At 41.7% G+C, this 18,499-nt stretch overlaps 2 protein-coding genes across 5 annotated transcripts in view; both read left to right on the forward strand.

The window, feature by feature from the left end:
- The first annotated feature begins 173 nt into the window (after positions 1–173).
- secisbp2l (SECIS binding protein 2-like) lies at positions 174–14,790 on the forward strand. Of its 3 annotated transcripts, none has more exons than XM_026319960.2 (18): positions 174–372; positions 3,050–3,252; positions 4,154–4,481; positions 4,600–4,738; positions 5,346–5,569; positions 6,070–6,094; positions 6,217–6,329; positions 6,985–7,095; positions 7,192–7,302; positions 7,669–7,836; positions 8,245–8,386; positions 8,882–9,045; positions 9,208–9,340; positions 9,447–9,609; positions 10,484–10,704; positions 11,059–11,213; positions 11,368–11,587; positions 12,072–14,790. In XM_026319960.2, the coding sequence occupies exons 1-18, from the start codon at positions 352–354 to the stop codon at positions 12,686–12,688; spliced, it is 3,258 nt and encodes a 1,085-aa protein (XP_026175745.1). In that variant the 5' UTR covers positions 174–351; the 3' UTR covers positions 12,689–14,790. The 3 variants fall into 3 exon arrangements, with proteins under 3 accessions (XP_026175745.1, XP_026175743.1, XP_026175742.1); XM_026319958.2 differs by having other exon boundaries at positions 4,603–4,738; positions 6,214–6,329; XM_026319957.2 differs by having other exon boundaries at positions 175–372; positions 6,214–6,329.
- Positions 14,791–15,624: 834 nt separating this feature from the next.
- Positions 15,625–18,499, forward strand: part of LOC113138026 (SHC-transforming protein 4) — an 11,811-nt gene continuing 8,936 nt past the window's right edge. The window contains exons 1-3 of one of the 2 annotated variants that reach the window (XM_026320137.1): positions 15,625–15,977; positions 16,185–16,239; positions 16,319–16,872. In XM_026320137.1, coding sequence (XP_026175922.1) covers positions 16,188–16,239; positions 16,319–16,872 — 606 coding nt within the window. In that variant the 5' untranslated portion in view covers positions 15,625–15,977; positions 16,185–16,187. Of the gene's footprint in view, positions 15,978–16,109; positions 16,240–16,318; positions 16,873–18,499 lie in introns of those variants that run through there. The other variant, XR_004463016.1, reaches the window with a different exon arrangement.

An 18,499-nucleotide genomic window follows, 5' to 3' on the forward strand; every position in this document is an offset into this window, starting at 1 on the left:
GTTGAATAAAATGTCATAACTGTCATAAAAGGTAAATCAAGACATTTTTTTTACTTGAATCACAGATTGAGGTTAATTTCGTACGCTCATGACGTGCTGCGGTTTCCAGCCAGTCAAATCATTCTGTCCCTCGGCGGCTTCCGTTCCAGGTGACTCCCATTTGCACAGTGACAGCAGTTCGTTCTTAGCCGAGAGAAGCTGGTGTGGAGCTGACGCAGCAGCGCCGGGCTCTGGGTAGCGGGTTGTGGGTCGCTTATATGATTATTATTTACCATGACGATGTTAAAGAGGCTGACATCCTGACGTCCACATAGTGGCCGAGAACGGTCTGTCGCGGCGTGGGTGCCTGACATGGACGCTGGTGACGCTAAGGTACAGTTGGTCTTCAGATGATCTGGTTTTGTTGGGTCCGGGTGAATCTAGCGTTTGTAACGGGGACATAGCGTTAGTCTGTGCGGCCGAGGCCCACGGTCGGACTCTCGGTAGCGTTATTCAAAAGCCGCTATTGTGGTGTTTGTATTACACATGGCAGCGTTGCTTTAATTAGACTTAAATATGAGATTGGACTCATTGTCCACAGCAGCAGCTCCTCGGGTTTGGTGTTTTGTCAGTTTGTTGGCTAGGAAGCTAACTGTTAGCTAACGTTAGACAGCTAACGGACACCACAGCTTATTATAAAGACAGCGGATAAACCTTTTTTTTCTTCTGTTGTGCTGGGCCCGTTTCTGGTCATGTTACAAAATTACTTAGATATATATGTATATTTCCGTGACAATATCTCTAACCTGTGTGTAAAGCGCAGATAGACGCTCTGTGGTAAATGTTAGCTCGGTGAGCTAGCTACAGCTAAACACTCGGCTGTCAGCTGACGACGCTGCTCATTTTAATCAGAGCGACAGATACAAGCTGGCTCTACTCTTTCTTTGAATTGTAATGGTGCGTTACGACTTGTAGAGGCAGGCTTCATAGAAAGGTTTCACACAGATAGTGGGGGTTACAGTGGTGTTGTCCGGGGAGGTGGAGATGTTTTGGAGGAATTTCTGGTTCCTCTGCATGTATGGCATTCCTCTGACGCGCTTTGCAGTGCAGAAGGTTCAGTTTCAGCTATCCTCCTCCCTGGCTGTCACATAACACCTTCCAAACAAACAAACACCTCCAAAGAGCTTTAATGCATAATTTCCGCTTTGTAAACAACCTACCCTACCTCAGAAACTCATGCCTTTTTCAAAGCAACTGGTGTGAGAATAAATGCTTACACAAACAGAGGCTTGTGAGATCAGTTTGATCAATCTAAGTTCTGTCATCTCCAACAGATGCACATCTGGGTCTGACCTCATTGCTTTTTTCACAATCACAGCTATTCTAACACGCTGGTACAAAAGACATGGTTGAATCACTGGATGGAGCCTTGGAACAGCTGCCTCTTCCTATGCTTTTTAAAATAGTTGGATTTCTCTACTAGTGTTGAGAATTTAACCAAGATTCACCACCTTCTTGCTCGGGCTTGCTGTGTAATTAGCTTATCCTGTTGCACTGTTCCTACTCTATCCTCTCACACTTAATCCTGTAGCAGCACTCAGCTATACTACTGTGCCATTGTACAGATTTAACTACAACAGTGTTACTCTTGCCCCTATAATAGCCTAGGCATGGAAACTATTACTATGCTGGGCTATGCTGTTGAAGTTGGAAATGCCTTTCTTTATGACTGTATTTGGGTCTTCTTTACTGAAATGACAGAACTTTCTCCATTCACCATGATTCTGTTTGGATAGGATGGGCTGCAGAGATTACCAAAGGAAAAGTGAGAGAACCACCCCCAGACAGTAGCAGTGGGAGACAATAGCTGTCTGTGTCACATCCACTGGCTGCACTGATACCCTATTCATGTGTCCTGACCACTGTTTCAGAGATGTATGGGGGCATCTTTGTGCTCTGAACTCTGTCACCTCTCCTCGTCCTTTGTAGAATAGTAGATTACTTTAATGGGACCTCATGGTCCGAGTTGGCACCATGGGCAAGATCAATGCCATCATGATTTCAAGTGTTCAGGTTTGAAAGGTGGCAGAGACAGCAATGAAAAAAGATACAAGAGATGCAACCTTTTTTGAGAAATATTTAGCAGCTGTAACATCTGTGTGCTCTAAATTATTCATCACATCACACATGGCAGTTTATGGAAATATTTGTGATATTGTAGGACTTAAAGTGTGCTGCTTTATAAAGACTTCACAAAGAGCTATGCTCCCAGTTTTATTGAGCTATTTTTAATGTAATGTAATTTTAATGTTCAGATCCTTCTTGTTATTACTTGGGATAAAACTCAGATATTTGTAGTTGTAGAATATGACACACCTGGCATTCTTCCATCTTACTCCAGTTTCCTTATTTCTCACATGTTTTTTTGAGAGTTTAAATCTGATTAGAAACTAGTAATTGTGTAAGTCCTTAATGTGATCTGGTCAGGTGTTTGTCCCCTGGTGCTCCCAAAGGCCGGTGTGTCAAAGGCTTTGAGGGATGTAAACAGTAAAACATTTAAGGCCTCAAATATCAACTTTGAATGCGTGTCTGCTGTTAACTTACTAAATACGTTTTGAAAGTTTATAGCCATAGCTAAATAGACAAGGTCCAGTTTTCAAGGTGCACAGGCTCACCTCATGGTAGATCTTATAAACAAGGACTGTTGTGGCTGTTGCTTCTTATCATACAATTATTGTTTTTTACAGTGTTTTGAAAGTTGATATCGAAAAGTTGTCTCATTAGTGACACAAATTTTAAGCCAAGAGTGACAGATTATGAAAGTCCACAGACGTACTCAAACAGTAAAATCAACTTATGAAACTAAGTAGGTGAATTTGTATTACTTTTAGTGTGGCGTTTGTAATGACTCTCCCCTACATCTATCTCATTTGATAGGGTGTGAAATGGCAATAATGATAATAGGTGTTGAACTATTTCACTCTCAAATGCCTGTACTAGTATGTAGTCATTAATTGGCTGCCCTTGTTCATGGTGTGACAGTAATCGATGTTCATTTGTCCCTATTCAGGATGTGAAGCTTTCAGCCGAAGTGGAGCCATTCATCCCACAGAAGAAAGGTCTCGAAGGATCCCTAGTTGGCATGAGTCTTTCTGGAGAGGTGGGCAGTGGAGGAGGGGGCATTGGAGGAGGCAGTGCAGGGGTGGAAACAACTCCTATACCCAGCTACCTCATCACCTGCTACCCCTTTGTCCAGGAGAACCAGCCCAACAGGTACTGTTACTATGTCTCTTTGGTATTCTGATTTGGAAATGGGTGAAACTGACAAGGAAGTCACTTCAATCCCAGTGAACTCTGAACTAAAGCTATCACTGGTTCTAGATCATAGTAATTATGGATTTGGCCTCTAATGTCAGCTTTGCCAGAAATATTGCCATTCCTTTTGTTATTGTTTAAGGTTTGGTGTCCCCATTTTGAACTGCCTAAGAACAATCTAAGAACAAACTCATTCACGCACTGTTCTCTATAAGAAGACGAGAACACACCCTTAATGTTGTGCTTCACCAATGAGCTCACGATCAGATCCTTTAAACAGTGTATGGAGTTGAAGCCATTATAATGCGTTGTTTAAATCTGCTTAATTATGGATGTAAACCACCTCAGAGTTTAAGTTTACATGAAACTACAATCTATGTTTCCAGTGGCTCTTTCTTTGTTCAGAGTGATCTGCTGTATCCAGCACACATCCGTTCCTTTGTTTCCTTCCCCATTATTTGAATGCAAGGAAATGCCCGCTATAGTAAGCTAGCTGTGAAAATGTCATCTGGATCCTTATCAACATTTCTGCATACCATGTACACTCCCCCTAACAAAGCAACCATCACGCACATCCCTGAGGCATCACAGCTGTTAACCTGAGCTTCACCTTCTTCACACCCCTTTTTTTCTATACAAACACAACTCTAAACATTTTAATTACTGTTCTGAATAATATCCAATGTAGGACGTTCTCTTATTGTTGTGATAAGATGTTTTGTTTTCAACAACTTCTAAAGCCCTAGTCTTTACAAACACAGTTTTCAGCTAGCCTGAATAATTAGATTTTTGTTTGGTATTTTAAGTTAAATAAAATATGAGCAATAATCTAAAATGTTACCTCTCGACTGCTTCACAGGCAACACCCTATGTATAATGGAGGGGAGCTGCGCTGGCAGCAGCCTAACCCTACCCCTGGTGCTCCATACCTGGCCTACCCCATCTTGTCCTCCCCCCAGCCTCCTGTCTCCAATGACTATGCTTACTATCAGATTATGCCGGCTCCATGCCCACCTGTGATGGGCTTCTACCAGCCCTTTCCTGGCACCTATGCAGGTCCTGTGCAAGCTGGAGTGGTCAACCCTGTCTCAGCAGATGTTAGTGAAAGACCCCTGCCATTGGGTCCAGCATATGGGATAACCAGTCAGAGGGGGAGAGGCATGGTGCGATCTAATGTTCTCCCAAAGGTCAGCAGTCGAACTGTAATGCTGTTACAGTGACATTGTATATTATTTATTTCTGTGTCTCCTCTTATCCTTAGTCTCTTTGGTGAGTCTTTCCTGCCTCTTTTTCTTTCTTCTACAGCAGCAGATGGGTGTGTGCCAGCCTCCAAGGGGTCGTCGACCTCCAACCAGGAGTGTAGCTGTGCAAAAAGAGGTGTGCACCTTGGGGCCTGATGGTAGGACCAAGACAGTCATGCTGGTGGATGCAGCACAACAGACTGGTAAGAATACTGCAGCAATATTTAGAGATGCATTTAAGTCTATGCAGTGTATATAGATTATTATTATTATTATTTTTTAGCAGTTACATTTGGTCAGTGCCAATTATGTTCTGTAATCCTGTGACCCAAAGGAAGCGGATGCTCAAAGCATTACATTTTATTCAAATTAGCTGTATTATCTGCAAACAAGAAACATTCCTGTCAGCGAGGAAGCAGAATACAGTGCTGGTGAGAGTGTTGTCTGGTCTTACAGGTTGTTGATGATACTTGTGCTTCTAAAAGAATTGGAATGCAGAGTTTCCCGTTGGGTAGGTTAACCTGTGTGCAGCTCATAATGTCACAGTGATGTCTCTGTGTTTGAGAAAGTTAGAGCTAAATCCAAAAAGAGTGTCGATAGTTTGTGGTCGTAAGTCACATGAAAATTAAAGAAAAAACAAAATACAGTTGACTAAAACTAGAGTTGGTCAAGGTTTTTGTTCAGTGAGTTTCTGTTGATTCATCTGGAATATTGATCATACACATGGTAATGATAGTAAAAGGTTTTATTCTACTCTACTGTAAAATTTCATTGTAAAAGTTCATTTCAGGTCTATGTTTCTCCTCTCAGATTTCCCAGGGGAGGTGTCAGGTCGGTGTGGTGCTGAGCAGGCTAGTCCCCTGCTGTGGAAGAACCGAACAAAAAGGCGACGGGCATCCCACCCAGCTGAAAATTACAATGAACAGGGTGCCAGTGAGGCAGATATAGACAGTGACAGTGGCTACTGCAGCCCCAAACACAACCAGGCCACTGGGGTTACACAACGAACAGCAGAGATTCCAACAGCACAGACGGTATGTTAGCCGCTTAACATCAGTCTGTAGGTCTGTTCACCTCCACCCACACCTCCCTCACCTGTATGGTTGAGATGAGGCTTAAACATTAACCACATGTGGAGATCACATGCGATTTTACGTGATAGGTGAGATTAGCTAGTTGTTCTGGTCACATTTGGTGAGATTTTGTTGGATATTTATTCCAGAGTTTAAAAATATTTGTATGCGTTACTGGAAGATGAAGATGAAAGGAAGGATACTGTTATAAAACTAGTGTCATAATAGTCTTTTTGACACATATCTGGCAGGTGACAGATCAATCTATATATAAATATATATAGATAGAGAGATAGATAGATAGAATGATCACCATGGCAAGAATGGTGGAGTATACTTTGGATCATACCCTGAGCACTTGTCTATATATAGAATTAGTAATAAATGCATAGTACTGTCTCTAAAAGTACACTAAATTTAACTTGTCTTGTTTTTGTCTTTGTGTTTTTTGCATCGTACAGGGAGTAGAGGCTGCTGTAATGACAGGTAAGTTTAATGCAGCATGTTTCCTTACATGAGATTCTTGACAACATTCTAAAATACTTATATTTCTTATGCATTATGTTTTTTTGTTTTCCTGAAAAAACACTTTTTGTCATTACTAGCAGGTACCTGGGTAAATGTAGCCTCTCAGGCTACCCCAAAGTCCTGGGGGGACAGAAATGGCCAGTTTCACAGAGCAGACCAGAGGAAGAATCCTGAACAGAGAAATTACTCACAGGTACAGTAGATACCACTGTACTGTGCAGACAATTATAGGCTACTGTTTGTTTGGGCAACAACTTGTTCTAAGTAATGAGACTAGTAAAATGCAATTTTTGGTGTAAAAACTTCATCCTATAAGTACGTCTAAAGTTTACTCAGCATCAGAGGCGGATCAATGTACAGTAATCTCCATTCTTACTGAACAAACAGCAATATGGGTAGCAGAGAACAGGGAGGAGTTGAACAGTTGGTGTCAACATTTTCTTATCCTGATATTGACTGTACAAACAAAGCAATGTGTAATGTTAACATCCCTAACTGGCTGAAATTGGTACTAGCCCATTCCAAACACACATTTCCTCCACGCTGCACATCAGTATTATCCATTGAACCTAGTCAATAAACAATTTGCTCAAAACCAGCCGTTCACAGGGGTATAAGCATGAGTCAGCCTTTTGGGGAAATCTACATGAAAGGAAAGCATCACCAGAAATATGGATGCGGAGCTACCTGTGCTGTCTGTGTGAATTAGTTTGCAAGCTGTACAATGTTCCCTGTTCTCTTTTCTTGCCATGTTCCCCTCACCTACCGGCTTGAGAACAAATACACAGGACTTATCAAATAAATGTTGGTATCATTTCTGACTCCGGTGTTCACTGTCTGTCTTTCAGGATTACCACAGTGGCTACCCAGGACGGGTACCACCCAACCAGTCAGAACAAAGGCTACAGGCAGCAGTGGTCAATGGCACTGAGCTCACTCCAGAGCCTCTTTATTTTGAGGTGAAGGAATAAAATCTCAGTGCACCACTATCAAACTCATTCTAGATTAATATCAGGCAGTTTGTTGTGCTAAGATGTTTTCTACATGTTTGTTAGGATGAAGATGAGTTCCCAGATCTTGGTACTGGAGGGTCTGTCCAACGCAGCAACAAACCAGAATCTACTCCAGCCCAGACACACATGCAGCCTAAACTGCCTAAAAACTTGGTAAGTTAAGACAACTGTCTTTGAAGCATCTCTGGATAACAAATATTATGCTGACACATGTTCTGTCCCTGTTAAATGATTTGATATGTATTTAGCATGTATTTACCACTGTCTTACACAAAACTATGCATTGATGTTTATAATTGCAAATGCTAATCTATTTTAGTAGACTCAGTAGTAGGCAGTAGACTGAGAGCTGCAGAGAGAGAAAACAGAAAGCAGTCTGTATTCATCTCCACCCCCAAACTTCATGCACAATTTGTTCTGGTTGGTCAGTGGTTGTGTGCAGATACAGTCAAAAGTCCTATATCTGTTAATCTTTGCACCACAACTAACTACTATTTTGTGTCTTGTCATGCATGACAGTTGGATAATCTACCAGAAAACTCCCCTATCAACATTGTGCAGACACCAATCCCCATTACCACATCTGTTCCCAAGAGGGCCAAAAGCCAGAGGAAGAAGGCACTGGCTGCTGCCTTGGCCACTGCACAGGAGTACTCTGAAATCAGCATGGAACAGAAAAAATTACAGGTATAAACTTGGACAGTGTCTGCTGGTTGTGTAGGTTGGTTTCAGAATCAACGTTTTAATATTATGGGTTGTTTATGCCTTTTTATAACTTGTTTCATCTATAGTTGCACTCAGTACTATCTGGCTGATGTGTATAAAATATTTAGAATAACTGTTGAACTGCCTTTTGTAATAACTCATAAAGGTCAGTGTAACTACTGATGTCAGACTGCCCAGTTTAGAGATTTACTGTCTGGCTTATTGTAAGCTATTCTTAATGGAATTTGTACTTAGTGAAAAATAACAAACCTTGGGCCCAGTTTAAATACATTCATGTAGGTCAATGAAAACTAGCCTATGATTCTAGCTTTCAACTCTATTTGACTGGTTCATTTGTATTTGCTTGTATTTTCTTTGCTTGCCTGACAGGAGGCATTCACCAAAGCAGCAGGGAAGAAGAGTAAAACCTCTGTGGAGCTGGACCTGGGAGACATGCTGGCAGCTTTGGAGAAACATCAGCAAGCAATGAAGGCCAGACAACTCACCAATACCAAGCCACTGTCTTTTGCAGGTATCTATAAAATTAGTTAGACAACATTAAAAAATAAACATCTTAGAATAGTAGCCCTGCATTCACTGACAATATTGGATTTAGGCTTTCATGGTCTACGTGTCAGTGTTCTTTGCAAGGTTAGTTTTCTTATTCCTATTTGGAATATGTTATCATGAATTTTAGGGCATTCCTCATGACTTCTTGTGTAGTTCTTCAGAGTTTTTGGATAATTCTATAGGTTCTGGCCTTTTTGTACCTATGTAAATGTCCTAAAGTTCTCATGAGAACAGGTATATAAGGATTGGCAGACTCAGTAAAGCTAAAACACACTCCTAAATACTTTTGCCTTTTTTAAACGTGACTGACAGTAGTCTGTATTGTTGTAGCCAGTGAGTGACCAGACTACAGTTTACTCAACACCCATGACAGGCCCTGCAAAAACCAAAAGTTGTGACACGCGTGCAAATACTTGTACAGACTCATTTTTCTAACTTCTTTCTCCTTTCTCTCCAGTTGGAACAGCTACTCCATTCCACAACTCAGGCTCGACCATATTTAAGTGCCATCAGCAGCCGTACTCAGCCCCACATAATGCCCTGGATTCCACTGCACCACGTATCAAGAGAGGGAAGGAGCGAGAAATCCCCAAAGTCAAACGACCAACAGCCCTTAAGAAGGTTCTTTTTTTTTTGGAAGCTAATGATTTAGGAGAGGTGAAAGGAAGATATTTAGTTTACGTAAAAACTGGTAGAAGTACTGAAATCCATTGAACCATAGATTTACACCCAAGTTATTTTCAAGCCTTGTTTTGACATTCTTTTCTTTCTGCATCTCCGTAGATTATCTTGAAGGAACGCGAAGGCAAGAAAGGGAAGGCAAGTGTAGAACAGGAGACTTCAGGCCAGGAGGAGCACGGGGAGGAGTGTCTGCAATTTACAGATGATCTTGCGCGAGAGCCTGCCTCCCAAGAAGGTGCCGGCAGTTTGTTTTTAGGAAGAGAAAATATTTTAGTTGTACTTGTCCTTTTAATCATGATACAGTTTCTATGATTATTTCTGCTCTCCTGTTCATGCCACAGAGAATGGTCTGAGTATGCCAAGTGATGCGTCCCTTTCCCCAGCCAGTCAGAATTCTCCATACAGCATCACGCCAGTGTCTCAGGGTTCTCCTGCCAGTTCTGGCATTGGGAGTCCCATGGCTTCAAATGCCATCACCAAGATCCACAGCCGACGCTTCAGAGAGTAAGTACATTCTGAAACACAACGGGTGAGAAGCACAAAATTGAACAGGAATTTTGTTGGAATCTCTGGCATTACAGTGTCTTAAAATGCATACAGTGGTAACAAAAATTTGTGAGCAAAGCAAATATTTGTCCCACTCAGAAATAACACTGCCTTGATTGTGACTAGCATACTCCAAAAGCTAACGGGTGTTTTTAAGGGTGGAACTGTACAATAAAGAATTGTAGAGCGGCACAGATGCCTAACACATTCCCTTCTCAGCAAAAATGTATGCCAGTGGTCACAAACAGAGGCTTGTTCCCTCTGTGTCCTCAGCTCTAGCCCTATTGTCCAAGCCCACCCTTCTCCAACAGCTTTAGCATTTCAAGTCTCTGTAGGCCTCTGTAGCCAAGCTCCACCTCTCAGCGCTTACTGCCAGGATGCTTGTTCCTCAGACCACACTGCGTCAACGATAGATGTGCCATCAAACCCTAAAACCTCTAGGAGTGTATGTATGGGAGGCTGTAAGCCCTGTTCTGATTCAGAAAAGGGTTTGGAAAACACGTAATAGTAAAAGCTGAATTTCCCTTTGGGGATGAATAAAGTTTAGCTTAGCTTACCTTTACCAACAAGCATTTAAACAAATAAAACAAAATGATAAAGTTTGACTAAGTAATTAAAAAAACAATGATTATTTTAAGGGCTTTATTCTGTTATTTTCATCAGAGACTTTGTCAAGTGATGAAAAGTTAATAAAATAATAGGTTAAGTTCTAAATCCTTTGTTTCAGTGGTTTTTGTATCGGTGTATTAGTGATGATCATCATTGCTAAGTTGGGGAACACATTTTGGACATTTAACCATCTTTTTCCCTACTGTTCTTTTTTTTTCTGCAGGTACTGCAACCAAGTGCTGAGTAAGGAGATCGATGAGAGTGTGACTCTGCTATTACAAGAACTGGTTCGCTTCCAGGAGCGGGTCTATCAGAAGGATCCTACCAAGGCTAAATCCAAGCGCCGCCTGGTCATGGGTCTCAGAGAGGTCACCAAGCACATGAAATTGCATAAGATTAAATGTGTCATCATCTCTCCTAATTGTGAGAAGATCCAGGCCAAAGGTGAAGAATGTTGCAATACTGTTTCCATCATCCCTCGATAATTATTTTTTTCTAACCAACTCAGCATTTGTAAAGGGGCTGTAATGATCGTTTTAAATGAATGTATTGAATTAAAATGTGCAGCATGAACCTACATGAAATTACCGACTGAATCTGCTGCTTCCATCAATTTTTGCAGTTTGGCAGTAAAGCTCAAGTCATTGTTCAGCTGTCAGGCCACACCTTCACTCTTTTTACATACATAGTGAAACTTGTAGCTCCCAATCCCAGCTTTGACACTAACATTTTTTGTTCTGTTGCATTCAAGTGCTTAGATGATATTTTCTATGTCACTCTTTGCCTACTGTGTTGCAGGTGGCCTGGATGAAGCTTTATACAACGTAATTGCCATGGCTAGGGAACAGGAGATACCCTTTGTGTTTGCCTTGGGCAGAAAAGCTCTCGGACGCTGCGTCAACAAACTGGTGCCTGTCAGTGTGGTTGGCATTTTTAACTATTCTGGAGCTGAGGTAAGATACTCCCTTATAATCACACGTAATCTATTTTAACATTAGGTGAAAGAATTAACAAAATATATTCCAGGCAGTGGTTGTTTTGTTTTATTTATTTTTTGCCTTTTACTAACACGATTAAATCCTCCCTACCTCCTTTTACCTCTTTCAGAGTCTCTTCAATCGTTTGGTGTCTCTGACAGAAGAGGCTAGGAAGGCCTACAAGGAGATGGTGTCAGCTCTGGAGCAGGAGCAAGCTGAGGAGGCTCTGAAAAATGACAAGAAAGTCCCACACCACATGGGGCATTCCCGCAACCACTCTGCTGCTTCTGCGATCTCCTTTTGCTCCATCTTCTCTGAGCCGATCTCAGAGGTCAATGAAAAGGAGTATGGTAAGTGTGGTCATGGTCAAAATTAAAATTAAATATGTTGAAATAAAGAAATGCATGACAAAACTTGCCGTTCAGCAGACCAGGTGTTGTCGTCTGCTACCATATTAAGTAGTGTAGCGTTCACTGTAACTTACCCTTATCACACAATGATAGATTTCCATCCATGCTGCGATGACAGCAAGACGTTGGGGTCAAACTTTATCAAATGATTAATTTGCGTTAAAAAAATGTTAACGCGTTAAAGTTTTTAAATTAATCTAATGCATTAATGTTGACAGCCCTAGTTAATACTGATAATACATGCATCCATGTGTGAGAAGCAATTTGATGTCGTAGCTTATTGACATGATATTTTTTTTTTTTAGAAGTATGTTACATACAGGTATTCACTTTACAGGTATGTTGATTCAATTGGCCTGTTCCAAAAGGTCACTACATAACTCTGGACGGTTGTGAGCATATCAAATTTTATGAATTCTTTCAGAGACCAATTGGAGAAGTATGGTGGAGACTTCCGATGCCCCGGAGACTGTAGAGACTGAGCCGAGTCGCCCTGCACATTTCACAGCTGCCCAGAGAGGCGGCGAGGCTATAGCAGTCACGGCTAACACTGCCCCACCTGGCTCTACTGCTCCCCAGCCCAGAGCAGGGCTTCCGGCACAGGGTACTGGTGAGAGAGATGAGGCCCGGTTTGACGACCGGCTGGAGCTGGCCTCTCAGCAAAGTACAGAGACAGGCTCATTGGATGGGAGCTGCAGGGGCCCGCTGAACTCCTCCATCACCTCCACCACTTCCACCCTGGTCCCCGGGATGCTTGAAGAGGCAGAGGAGGAGGACGAGGAGGAGGAAGACTACACACCTCAGCCTATTTCCGTGGAGGTGCCCACTCTTAGCAGCCGCATCGAATCCTGGGTGTCGAAGACCCTGGAAAACCTGCAGCTGGGAAAGAGCCAGGAAAGTACAGAAGAAGAGGAGGAGGAGGAGGAAGACAATGAAGAGAGAGAGCAGAGTGAGGATGATGACGACCTTGATTCAGCAGACATCACAGAGATGAGGATGGAGGGAAAAGAGCAAGCGGAGGTTAAGAAGGTCACCAGTTAAAATCAGTTGTCCCCTTCCTCTCTCTCTGTTCTTACTTCCTCTTTCCTTCTGTCCTCTGTTGCTCCTATGCAGCAACCAGCAACTTTTCTCGTTTGTCTCTAACCCCTGACACCAGACATAATCTCAGGTATCCAACCAACACTCACACACAGCCCAGTAACGCATTAACACACAGAGTTGCAGATCAAATGACAACTAACACAGTTTGAGGAATAGTAATCTGCACCAACTCCTAACAACACTTGTAATTGGAAAACGATGCTCTCGCGTCTTCAGCCCATAACCTGCTACACTTGAATTCAGAGGGAAGTTTTTCAATCCCCTCCTCTGAACTCTAAATTTTAGAGTCAGCGATGTTCCTGGGAGCAAGTGTTGAGCGCTTAAAAATGTTGAACTGCTGTCTGTAGCTCATAGAGCAGGAGGTTTGGAACCTTTCAGCTCCTATTGTACTTTATTCAGAGCTCTCGAAGGTTTACAGCTCTGCAAGTGTTTGTGTGCTTGTGTGTGTGTGTCTACAGGCACATAGTTTGCATTTATTTTGCTGTGTTCATTACTGTAGCTTTATCTTTGTAAATACTCGGTGTGTGTTTCTTTTTTCACCTCGCTCCTCCATGAGGGAAAGAGATATGATGCGTTGCTCAGTTACTTCTTGATTGGCATTTAGCTTTCCTCACAGAATATTACAGTGTCGGGGGTTCTGTGTTTGTACCTAAACCACTCCTACCCATCAGTCTTTGGAGAGTGTTTTTTAATGTTTAAATAATAAGTGTCTCATTCTGTATTCAGATGATTCAAATGGCTTAACTTCTAAGAAGCAAAACAAGCTTTGTGTACAGTATATAACCTTGTCTAGGTGGTTCTACTACAGTATGTAATGCTCTGTCATATTGATCTTGCCTAGTGTGTAACTATTTGAGGTTCCTCTGACTGGAATTGTCTTGAGTTGCTAGATGCTGTTTGTGCTTCATAAAAATGTGCACCTGTTCTGTTCTATCTGGTGGTGTTTGTTCTCTAATGGAGCAGGAACAGGGCTCTAAAGGTGCCTCTGGCAAAGGGTTGGTAAGTCTCTGTATCAGCTGTATCACCCACACTGAGATTTTCCACAAATGCAAGTGGCACAGGTAGTGGTAAAGTTACTTGCTAGACAGGAAAGCCCTTGGGCTTGTCAAGCATTATGAAAGATCTGAGAAACTGTCGGATGAAAAAATGCTACTTAAATTAACCAATGTGACAGGCAGGTGTTGAAAGGAAACTGGCATTCACATGAAATTAGATTAAATTAGATTGCCCAAATTGACAAAAAAAAAAAAAAAATCAGACATGCTTACTAACAACTGAAATTAATCTTTCTAGCGCTTTTATAAATGATTTTAGTAGGCACTCAGCTACAACTGCCAGCCCAAAGTTAGTTCACCACAGCTGAGACGCTCCCTCATTGATGCAGTTGCCACTGTTGGTCAAACAAGTCATCACAGTCATGCACATATACTAATGATAAATACATGTAAATACAAGTGTAAAAGAGTTTTGATTATGCATTGTATTGTAAAAAAAAAAAAAATCTGCATCCTGTTCTTAAAGCCATTTGATAGGTTGTAACATTTTAACAGTTGGAATCCAGTTTAATAATGATATTGGTAGTGAATCATAGTGAGAGTTCAGCCTGTCTGTGATGATGCAGTGTGTAGTTGCAGCATGTTGGGCTGTATGCAGTGTGAAGTCCTCACATAGGACATGGCAGTGTACTGAATATCATGCTTGGGATTATGAAAGTGTTTCTCATTTGGTAAAAGGTACGCTGTGTGTGTCGGCTTTATTCCATCAAAGTGTTTGAAGTATGTTAATTGACAGCAAGTGTGTTTTTGCACTATGTAAATACAGTACTAGTAAAGGTCTTGTAACTAATGTGAAAAAAAAAAAACGGTTCAATGAAGTACTTTTTTCATCGTGTTTTCTGTCTTTTTATGGATATTTAAAACCGTCTCCTTCAGACTGTACATCACTAGCAACATTGTTACAGGCTGTTTCTCCTAATCCTGTCACCACTCTTTACCTATATCGACTGATGATTAACATAATTAAAATTTAGGTAAATAATTTGACTGATGCCTCATCTTCTGTCCACTGGTTCCTCAGCATGTACACAACTACAGCACAGAATACAAGAACAGATCAACAGAAAATGCCTCTCCAGCAGCTGTGGTAATCAAATAATCATTTCACTCACTTTCCCACGTCTTTAAATGTGAGGATTTTCCTTCTTGGATTGAAAGGAAAATGTGATTTATTCTTAATGTCATACAATGCACTGAATGAGGAAGAAAATAGATTGCACTGTTACTCTGTGACCACTAGGAAGGGACAAAGCTCTGTTGTACAGTTTCCATTCATGCTTGATTATTTCTCCTTTAATTGTCACATCTTGCTTATTTACATAGAGTATACTTGTTAATTATTATTTATTAGTTATTCATTTGTGAGAAAAATTCTGAACTTATAAATAGTTACTCACCCTATTGTTCCAGCCCATAGCAGTACTCCTACATTCAGCCTACTTTATGTTACTGTGAGAATGATCTAATCAGGAATAAGCACACTATTTAAAACACTGTTTAGTCAGTGCTGATCCTCTTGTGTGTTCAGACAGGTTTTTTAAATGTTACATTAACTGGGCACATTATGGAATGCCTTAGATTAATCAGATTTTCATGTGTTATACAATTAGTACTTTAAACTGACATTTTCTGAAATCAATAAAAAATATTTGTGAATGTAAAGCCAAGCTAATTATGCATTAATAACACACTGTAGCAGCATCTGTGAGGTGCAGCTGATGTTAGTAGACAGGAATACAGCACTCATGTACTGTACTGGCTCTGCTTCAGTGTCCAAGTGTGTGTGTACTGCATGAGTCACCCTACTCGCCTGTGATTGGATGGTAGTGTATGGATGAGGGCGGAGGAGAGCGCCTCGGGGGCCGTCTGTCAATCTCCCTTCTGCTCCATTCACACATTCATCTGCATGCTTCGTCATAGAGAGACAGAGGAAGTGAGTGAGAGCCTCTCATTCATAAAAACAGAAAGTTCATTCATAAAAGCTGCACAAGCCTGTTGTACCTCATAAAGGAAAGACAGAGAGAAGGAAAGTTGATCTGGAGGTGAAGCAGGGCTTGAAGCCTGGCAACTGACTGAGAAAGTGTATGGGTCAGCAGGATGGGACTGTACTCAGCAGGATTTGAGCGGAGCAGACTGGACTTTAGACTACACAGGACATCCTCAGTTCCACTCTGGTGAGTTGAATCTTGTCTAATGTACAGCAGAAAGCCCATCTGATTAGCTATTTAACCAGAATTATCAACTCAGTGCATTTCATGCATCTTGCTTTTTCCCACAATCTTTCATTGTATTTATTTTACCTTTCTGTGTAATGACTGTGACAGATTTTCCTTTTTTTCATTTTAACTGTGTCCCAGTGCTCTTTTTTTTCATCTTCCCAGATTATGAGAGACCAAACCTTACCCAGGTTCAAATCACAGACAGGACTCTTACCAGGTAGCTCATAGTCATAATCAGTACAATGAAATTCACTTTGCTGCATGTGTGCTTGTAACTTCTCTTCCATCTTCTACAGGAATGCTGAAGCGCACCAAATACAGTCGTCTGCGCAATGATTCGCTGACATCTCTGGAGGAACGACCCCAGCCAATGATGCCCGCCAAAATGGACGTTTGCTTAAACTCTGAGATTGCCCATTTGGATTCTGGGATGCCTTCACACCACGGGCCATCCACCCTTAGGGAATTTATCCCCCGCGTGGCTAATATCCGATTGCAAAGTCCCATTTCCCTGCTGAGCCTGAGGGGACAGACAAACGCAGCTGGTGACAGAGCCATTGATGAGCACATTGACAGACCCTCATGTGGGGCAGAGTGGGGCTCTGGACCTAGTCACAGATTGTGTAGCCAACAGTCCCTTGGTGTACCCTCATCAACAGGCCAAACCCTGACCCTGTGCTGCACAAAAAGACCCATCACCCTGCATCGGATGGCCAGCCTCCCCTGGACCCCTGGTTGTCCTCCTTGCCCACGACACAGAGGTGGTCTTTGCTGTTTGAAGACTTCCCCTGCAGTAGATGACTGTGCAGTGGTAGGAACGGCAAACAGAGCGGTTCACCATAACATCAAGGTACCTATCACCACATCTTAAACAATAATAATACACAGAAATCTGTTGGGCTGTGTAGCAGACTGTACCTGAGAGTCTGGGGAAGTTTGTTTAATCTTCACATTTTTTTCCCTTTGACACTGAGGATTAGTAAAATGTTGGTTGTGGGGTCATTTCTTCAGTTTAGGAAAGTGCAGCTAATCTTATATCCACTGTCCCAGCAGAAAGTTGAGGTGCATAAAGTAATTCCCAACAGTACCAACAAAAACACACGTGTGACGACAGGACACACCATTTCTCCCTGTGCTCTATCCACACTATCACACTCACTTTGGCACATTCACCCCCCTCCCTCTCAGACGGAGCTTCCTGTGTAGGCAGTCGTGACTCATCCTGGCTCTCTGCTGCTCTCTAGATCTGCTCTGGTGCTCTGCATGTGTGTGGGTGTGGGTGTGTGTGTATGTATATGTATATGTGTGTGTGTATGAGTCAGTGCATGTGTGTGAATGTTTCTGGTTTCAGCAGAGCTCCTACTGTACTAGAACCGGAGGTGTGTCCACATGGGTGATTAGGAGCAGGGCCTGTTAGATGACCACTGATGGAAATGAGAACGGGCTGTCTGATTATCCTCTATAAACAAGGACACACTTACATTACACCCCTGTGCACTCACCCACCCACACATATACACACACACATGTATTGATTTAAGTCTGGTCTCTATCAAAGGACTTACTCATCCTGCCTCCAGCCTATAGGCTTTAGTCTGCTGAAGCTCATGACCAATAGTAGTGGGACTGACCAAAGTATATCTAAGCAGATGGCTTAACAGTTTTCTTCTCTATGAGCTTCATTTATACAATGAAACAAAGAACAGCCCTGGGCAACATCACTAAACTGTTTGATTCTATAATGTATTATCTTACAATAATTACTTTACGTTGTAGGCTTAAGGTGAAGTTAAGACCTTAGATAGGCTGCATTGAAAATACTGTCTCCAAAATACAACCACAGTGCAACAAAGATGAGTACACTTGTCACCACTACGAAAAAACTGATTATACCTGTGATTTCTAACTAAGGCTGATTATAAGAGCAAAGTTATAAAAGGCTTATTATTAATGGACAGAATTTGTAATTCCTTGACATTTTTTATGATATTGACTATAGTTTTGGTCCATAAGCAGAACTATTCATTCATGATCCTCTAAAGCTTTATGATCTAAAGCAGCAGTTATTATTGAGAAATAAAATTTGAAAGTGCCTAACTAGTAGGGCCCAACAGTCTCATACACTGCTCACACATTTTTGAATATAAATTCTGCTATAAACATTTAAAACAGCCAGTCTTAGCCTTGTTTACTTGTTTTGGTTAAGGCTCAGCGAGCAGCGTCTTATATGAGCCACGTTTTTGATTCTTTGGATAGTCCAGATCTTTGCAATAGTCAAGAGGACAGAAAATAAAGGCATGACATTAATTTGTATTGTTTGAAAATATGGCTTTGCTTTAATGGATGACTCCATGAGAAAGTTTTAGCTGCAAATTGAACCGGTTGCCATTGTTCTGAGTCCACTTAAAGCTGCCTGTTTATCATCTCACAACCTGTCAGCTTTGTTTTCTTTTATACTGAGGAGGATCAGGATGGAA

The sequence above is a fragment of the Mastacembelus armatus genome, chromosome 3, assembly GCF_900324485.2.
Source record: "Mastacembelus armatus chromosome 3, fMasArm1.2, whole genome shotgun sequence".
NCBI lineage: Eukaryota > Metazoa > Chordata > Actinopteri > Synbranchiformes > Mastacembelidae > Mastacembelus > Mastacembelus armatus.

What these genes read in the sequence shown, in the direction of transcription:
- secisbp2l (XM_026319957.2), top strand. Translation starts at nt 352, where the DNA reads ATGGACGCTGGTGACGCTAAG. An exon ending in AGAGGCTGCTGTAATGACAG is followed by an intron (nt 6,095 to 6,213) that starts GTAAGTTTAATG and finishes TGTCATTACTAG; the next exon opens with CAGGTACCTGGGTAAATGTA. An exon ending in CACAGCCGACGCTTCAGAGA is followed by an intron (nt 9,610 to 10,483) that starts GTAAGTACATTC and finishes TTTTTTCTGCAG; the next exon opens with GTACTGCAACCAAGTGCTGA.